The sequence below is a fragment of the Hypanus sabinus genome, chromosome 5 (genome assembly GCF_030144855.1).
Source record: "Hypanus sabinus isolate sHypSab1 chromosome 5, sHypSab1.hap1, whole genome shotgun sequence".
Lineage (NCBI taxonomy): Eukaryota > Metazoa > Chordata > Chondrichthyes > Myliobatiformes > Dasyatidae > Hypanus > Hypanus sabinus.
This window is the reverse complement of record NC_082710.1, coordinates 176,100,856-176,108,471: the sequence shown is the minus strand read 5'-3', so window position 1 is coordinate 176,108,471 and position 7,616 is coordinate 176,100,856. Positions and strand designations below refer to the sequence as shown.

Here is a 7,616-nt window from a genome sequence, read left to right as displayed (position 1 = left end):
ACTAATGTAAAAGCAAAAGAGAGGGCATACAACAAGATAGATAGATAGATACTTTATTCATCCCCAAGGGGAAATTCAATATTTTTCCAGTGTCCCATACACTTATTGTAGCAAAACTAATTACATACAGTATTTAATTCAGTATAAATATGATATGCATCTAAAATCACCCTCCCAAAAAGCATCAATAAATAAAGCAAAAATATGTGGGAAAATAGAGGATTTGGAAGCTTTCAAACCTGTACAAAAAAGAACTAAAAGAATACTTAGTAGGGGAAAGATGAAATATGAAAGCAAGTTAGCAAACAATATCAAAGTGGATAGAAAAGCTTTTTCAAGTTTATAAAATCAAAGAGAAATGAGAGTGGATATAGGACACCTAGAATACAAGGGAAAAAATAACGGAGGTCAAGGATATAGAAGATGAACTAAAGGAGTATTTGCATCAGTTTTCACTGCAGATGACACTAGCAGTGTGCCAGGAGTTGAAACATCTGATGAAAGAGAAGTGAATGCAATTACTATTACTAGGGAGAAAGGCTGTAAAATCTGAGGGTGCTTAAGTCACCCAAACCAGACGAACTGCACTCTCAGGTTCTGAAAGAGGTATTCTGGATTGTGGAGACATTAGTAATAATCTTTCAAAAATCAATGGACTTTGGCATGGTGCCAGAGGACTGGAAAACTGCAAATGTCACTCCACAGCTTAGGAAAGGAGGAAGGCAGCAGAAAGCAAATTATAGACCAGTTAGTCTGACCTCAGAGGTTGGGAAGATGTTAGAATCAATTGTTAAGAATGAGGTGATGGAGTACTTGATGACACGGGACAAGATAGTACAAAGTCAGCATGGTTTCCTTCATGCAAAACCCTGCCTGATGAACCTGTTGGCATTCTTTATGGAAATTACAAGTAGGAGAGAGAAAAGGGATGCAGTGGATTTGTATATTTGGATTTTTCGAAGGCCTTTAACAAAGTGCCACACACGAAGCTGCTTACCAAGTTAAGAGAGAATGGTATTGCAGGAAAGTTACTAGCATGGTTTAGAGCATTGGCCGATTTGTAGGAGGTAGCGAGTGGGAATAAAAGGATCACATTTTGGTTGGCTGCCGGTGACTAGTGGTGCTCCACATGGGTCGGTGTTGGGACCGCTTTTTAAGCTGCCTATCAATGATTTAGATGATGGAATAGATGACTTTGTTGCCAAGTTTGCAGATGATACGAAGATTGGTGGAGGGGCAGGTAGTGTTGAGGAAGCAGGTAGGCTGCAGAAAGTCTTAGACAGATTAGGAGAATGGGCAACAAAGAGGCAAATGACAGATTCGGTGATTGGGCAAGAAAGTGGCAATTGAAATACAATGTTGGAAAATGCAAGGTCCTTCACTTTGGTAATAGAAATAAATGTGCAGGCTATTTTCTAAACGTGGAGAAAATTGGAAAATCTGAGACACAAAGGGACTTGGGAGTCCTTGTGCAGAACACCCTAAAGGTTAACTTGCAAGTAGAATCGGTGTTGAAGAAGGCAAATGCAATTAGCATTCATTTCAAGAAGTCTGGAATATAAGAGGCTTTATGTGATGCTGAGTCTTTAAAGGTAAGGCACTGGTGAGGCCTCACCTTGAGTACTGAACACTTTTGGGCTCCTTATTTACGAAAAGATGTGCTGAAGAATTCAGAGGAGGTTCTCGAGGATGATTCCGAGAATGAAAGGCTTACCATGTAAGGAACTTCTCTGCCTGTAACCCATTGAACGTTTGCGGCGACATAACGTTCATTTCCTAAGACTGCAGCGCGTCTAGTGGACAATCTCGGTACTGCAGAGTTTCAGCAATTGAGAGTAAAAACATTTTGAACCAGGAAGTGTCGGGAATTAACATGGCTTCGAAAGGACCGGACGAGGGGTTAATCGAGGAGGTTATTTGTCACGTCTGCCTGGATTTCTTCACCGATCCGGTTACACTGGAGTGTGGACACAGTTTCTGCCGCTCCTGCATCACACGCTTTTGGGAAAGGGAGGAGAGAAACTCCTGTCCGGAATGTAGAGCGCAGTTTGCAGACCGCACCCTCAGGTCCAGTCGACTCTTAGCAAGACTGGCTGAGAAGGCTCGGAAACTGCACCTGAAGCCGAGAAAGAATGAAAATAAACTTCACTGCGAGGAACATGAGGAAGAAATGAAGCTTTTTTGTGAAACGGACAAGAAGCTGATCTGCGTGATTTGTGCAGTTTCGCAGGAACACAGAGAGCACCGCTTCCTGTCGATTAAAGAAGCTGTTGAACTCTGCAAGGTAAATATTAACCGATTTCAATCAGCTGTTTACCTTATTGTGTCTGCATTGTCTAATTCCTTTACTCTCTGGTTCTCAGGACCAGATTAAATCTTCTATAGAATCCCTCACAAAAAAGAAATCAGACTTTCAGCAAATGGAGAAGCAACAGATTCAGAAGATTTCCGGAGTTCGGGTGAGGCCTGCTTGTGCGCAATTTCTGATCTTATTGTTTAGTTTTCGTTTCCTCGGTGGATGGCAGCTCCGTATCGCAGTAGGCAGTGCTACTGTTTCACAGATTCAGTGACCTGGATTCGGTCCTGATCTCTGGTGCTGCCTACGTGCTGCCCCTTCTCCCTAATGACATAGACGGGTTTCATGCCAATCACAGACACTCCGGCTGAATGCGTAGGATGAAGAAACATTTAGACAGAGTAGGAGAATGGGCAAGAATGTGGCAAATGAAATACAATGTTGGAAAATGCATGGTCATGCACTTTGACAGCAGAAATAAATGTGCGGACTACAGTATTTTCTAAACGGGGAGAAAATCCAAAAATCTTAAGATGCAAATTGACTTGGGAGTCCTTGTGCAGAACACCCTGAAGATTAACTTGCAGATTGAACCAGTGGTGAGGAAGGCAAATGCAATGTTAGCATTCATTTCAAGAAGTCGAGAATACAAGAGCAGGGATGTGATGCTGAGGCTTTATAAGGCACTAGTGAGTATTGTGATGAGTTTTGGGCCCCTCATCTTAGAAAAGATGTGCTGGCATTGGAGAGGGTCCAGAGGAGGTTCACAAGGATGATTCCAGGAATGAAAGGGTTATCGTCTGATGGTTCTGGTTCTGTACTCACAGGAATTTAGAAGGATGAGAGGAGATCTCATTGAAACCTTCTGAATGTTGAAAGGCCTAGACAGAGTGTATGTGGAAAGGATATTTCCCATGGTGGGAGAGTCTAGGACAAGAGGGCACAGCCTCAGGATAGAGGGATGTACTTTAAAAACAGAGATACAGAAAAATTTCTTTAGCCAGAGGGTGGTGAATTTGTGGAATTTGTTGCCAGATGCAGCTGTGGAGGCCAGGTCGTTCAGTGTGTTTAGGGCAGAGATTAATAGGCTCTTGATTGGCCATGTTATCAAAAGTTATTGGGAGAAGGCCAGGAACTGCGGTTGAGGGGCTGATAGAAATCAAGGATCAGCCATGATTGAACTGTGGAGCAGACTTGATGGGCCAGATGACATAATTCTGCTCCTATGTCTTATGGTCTTATAGAATTGCTAAATCACGATGATGTGGGTGGTCTGGGAACTGACTGGGAGTTAATGGGTGTGTGATGGATTTCTTGGTCTGAAGGACTGTGACTGGTAGGATTGCTCTGAAAATCAACATAATTTTTAAGGACTAAATGATTAATTTCAGTGTTGTGGTGCAGTCACATAATATCTTAACCATCACGGTCATTTGACAGGAACAGTCTCATCAACTTCAGTACCATGTCTCCGCCCAGTTTGCTGAACTGCACCAGATTCTCACTGAGAAAAAGCAACACTTCCTCAGAGATCTCAGAGAAGAAGAGGAGAGGATTTTAAATCCTATGGAAAAAAATCTCCGAGCGATTCAAGAGAATTTAAATTGTATTCGGGAGGAAATTTCAAGGTTACAAGAACGGATGGATCTAACAGACAGTGTGATGTTTCTCAAGGTGAGAGACAATATTACGAGCACAAGAGATTCTGCAGATGCTGGTGTTTGAGAAACACAACCAATGCTGGAGGAACTCAGCTGATCAAGCAGCATCTGTGTGGTCGACATTCCAACAGGGAAACTTCATCAGGACCGGACAGGAAGGAGGCAGGGGCCAGAATAAGGTGGGGGAGGGAGAGAAGTACAACCTGGCAGGTGACAGGTGAAACCAGGTGAGGAGAAAGATAGGTGGGCGGAAAGGGGGATGAATTAAGAAGCTGGAGACAACAGGTGGAAAGGCTTCCTAATAGGAGTATGAAGGAAAGGAAGGATAGGGGCACTAGAGGGAGGTGACAAAAAGAGAAAGGGTGAGAGGGGAAACAGAATAAGCAGTGGCAAAGCAGAGATGGGGAGGAGGAGCAACTGCTGAAAGTTAGAGTAATTGATGGTGCTGAGTTCCTCCAGCATTTTGTATATGTTGCTTCAGATTTCCAACATCTGCAGAAATTTTTGTGCAGACAGGTGGATGTCATGCTATAAAGCTGGAGGCTGCCCAGAAAGAATATGAGGTGCTCTTCCTCCAACTTGAGTGTGGTGTCATTGTAGTAACTGAGGAGGCCATTTACTGACATGTCACAATGGGAATGGGAAGTCCCGTTGAAATGTGAGGCCACCGGAATATTCTGGGGTTTTTTGCAACAGATGGAATGAAGTGCTTGTCAAAGCATTCTCCCAGTCTATTAGAAGCCTCACCAGGAGCACTCAATACAGTCGATGACCCCGATAGACTAACAGGGGTAATGATGTGCTGGATATGGAGGCACGTGGGGTAGTAGGTAGAGACAAGGGGAACAGCGAACAGTGAACCATATTCCCTCGTGTGTTTCTCCAGCTTCCCCATTCGGTCTCTGCTGCCAGTTTCAACCACACCTGTGGCAGCGAGTTTTGCATTCTCTTTCCTGAACTTACTGCATATCTATTGAAGCCTGCCTTACATTTTATCTTTGGCTGAAGGCATCCACATACATTCTTTATCTTCCCCCACCCTTTAATCCATACGTAATGTTAAATATCCGTCTGATCACCTCAATCTCTTACTCGGGTGAGAAAGTATCATCCCCGATATTATAAATTTCTCAAGCTTTCTTTGTACTGTGTCTGGTGGCCCTACGTCATTTCCACAATGACATTTTTAAAATCTGTGTGCCAGCAGGAGTGAGTTCGGAAATGGGAATATTCAATGCCATGAAATAATTGGCACAAAATTCCTGTTGTAGGACGTGCAGTCTCCGTTAATTCAAATCTGTGTTTCATTTATTTTAGGAAGAAGATCATCAGAAGAGCAGGTAGGACATCTCTTGACAAAATTCATTCATAAAATAATTCAAAATTGGCTGATGCTCCGTTTATAACAGCTGTTTAACATTCGCAGTGTTGGCGATGAAGCTCCAGTGTTGTCAGTGACAGATGGTACCCTGACAATGGAGAAATTCGATCACCTCTTCTCGCTAAAAACATTGTTGAAAGAAACTTATGTTGCCATTAAGCAAGGTAAAACTTGTACAGTTTCCTTTGCCCTTGCACCGTTAAATAATAATTAGAAGAAAACAATGACTTGCAATAACATTTGGGGGTGTGGATTGATCTCCTTGGTCCAAGATTGGGTCTCAGGGGAAGCTACACAGACTAACCTAACGTACGTAAACACACACACTCACAAACCTACAACCCTGAGTCTGTAAACATTCTACCCCACTTTCCTGCCATGTTCAATGTATCCCCTCCCTCAGTGTTGCCAATCATTCCAGAAAATAAAACAGCGACAGGAGTAGGTCACCTGGACCATCACATCTGCTCCCTTTCAATATGGTCATGGCTTCTGTATCTCAGAAACCTCCTGTGCCAGATTACTCCTAATTCTCTAGCATTAAAGAAAATTAACTCTCCTTTCAATATCTCCAGTAACCACTCACATCAGTTCCCTCGATCGTCAATTTGCCTCCCATTGCATGACCCCAATGGAAAAGTTCCAGATATTGCACACAACCACTTTACCTCCACCCATCCTCCTCTCTTCTTCCTGCCGTTTCTGTCTGCACGCCTCTGTCCCCTCCCAGCAAACCCAGGAAAATCTCGTCTCCATCCCGGCGAAAATGCTCGCGAGAAGTTTCTTTTCCATTTATCCCGAGAATAGTGACTGCTGCAGTTCAATTGTGCCTGAGGCCGAGTGGTTTGAAACCCGGTCCCAAGGCTGCCCAATCCACGGAGACTCTCTAATTCTCTGCTTCCCACCTCTCCCCACAACTCTACAGTTTCTGTGACTTTGGATGTGGAAACAGCGGGCCCGGGACTTGAGGTATCGGCCGACCGGAAGAAAGTGAAATGGACTCGGTCCCCGCCACATCACCCTGACACCGAGAAGAGGTTTACAGTCGGGGCTTGTGTGCTGGGATCGGAGGGATTCACATCAGGGAGACATTACTGGGAGGTGGATGTGGCGGGGAATCGGCGCTGGAGGCTGGGAGTCGCCGCAGAGTCCGTGGAGAGGAAGAGCGGGGTCAAACTGAAAACAGACAATGGATTCTGGATCATTTGGCGCCGGGATGATGAGCTCAATGTGAACACTTCCCCTCCAACCCGTCTCCCGGTTGATCGCAACCCCGGGAGGGTGGGTGTATATCTGAGTTATGAGACTGGGACAGTTTCATTTTACAACGCAGAGACCAAGACTCATCTCCACACCTTCACTGGGAGTAAATTCACAGGGAAACTTTATCCTTTTTTTGGAACTGTGGATGAAAACAAGTGGGTCAGAATCTGCTCTGTTCCCCTGCGGATCTGTAAACGGGACGGGTCCAGGCATCCGCGTCAGATGCTGGGCTCAGGGGCTGTGGAAAATATCGGTGACAACAGATTGGCACTGAAAGGGTCCTTTTTAATCCCCAAATTCCACACTGTGGTGATCCAATGAGCATGGAAATAGAATTGGTGTCTAAATAAATGTGGGAAAAGTGGACTAAACAAGAATTACTGAAATAAATAAAAACTACTAATCCATGAAGTTTAATGTGTTAACTGCATTGTGAACATAACACTAATATTTTTTGTGAAATTATAAAGATTGAATCAATCACCCTTCACCTGAGCTCCGCAGATCAGCAGCAATCGCGCTTCGCAGGTCCAGAGCTCCAGGCTCCCCAGGTTCAATAGACAATAGGTGCAGAAGTAGACCATTCGGCCCCTCGAGTCTGCACCGCCATTCTGAGATCATGGCTGATCATTCATTATCAATACCCAGTCCCTGCCTTGTCCCCATATCCCTTGATTCCCCTATCCATCAGATATCTATCCAGCTCCTTCTTGAAAGCATCCAGAGAATTGGCCTCCACCGTCTTCCGAGGCAGTGCATTCCACACCTCCACAACTCTCTGGGAGAAGAAGCTCTTCCTCAACTCTGTTTTAAATAACTGACCTCTTATTCTCTGTCCTGAGGTACAGAGAGCGGTGTGAATTTTGCAAATGGTGGTGCACCAGCTGGCATAGGTGAGTCAAGGGTAGTTGTAAATGGGTGGGAGGGATCAAATTCTAAATCACCATAAGTGAAAGAAGACAAAATAAATGCTGAGCATGGGAGAATGGCTGGAATTCAAATAGTTTGAATTCAC

At 44.3% G+C, this 7,616-nt stretch overlaps 1 protein-coding gene across 3 annotated transcripts; it reads left to right on the top strand.

Annotated features, from left to right (window-relative positions):
* Positions 1 to 1,821: 1,821 nt before the first annotated feature.
* Positions 1,822 to 7,162, top strand: LOC132394655 (zinc-binding protein A33-like). 3 transcript variants are annotated; one of them, XM_059971014.1, is made up of 6 exons: positions 1,822 to 2,284; positions 2,364 to 2,459; positions 3,743 to 3,970; positions 5,275 to 5,297; positions 5,384 to 5,502; positions 6,264 to 7,162. In XM_059971014.1, exons 1-6 carry the CDS (start codon positions 1,874 to 1,876, stop codon positions 6,920 to 6,922), a joined length of 1,536 nt encoding a protein of 511 aa, XP_059826997.1. In that variant the 5' UTR covers positions 1,822 to 1,873; the 3' UTR covers positions 6,923 to 7,162. The 3 variants fall into 3 exon arrangements, with proteins under 3 accessions (XP_059826997.1, XP_059826996.1, XP_059826998.1); XM_059971013.1 differs by having other exon boundaries at positions 1,823 to 2,284; positions 3,737 to 3,970; XM_059971015.1 differs by lacking the exon at positions 3,743 to 3,970 and having other exon boundaries at positions 1,823 to 2,284.
* The last annotated feature ends 454 nt before the right edge of the window (positions 7,163 to 7,616 follow it).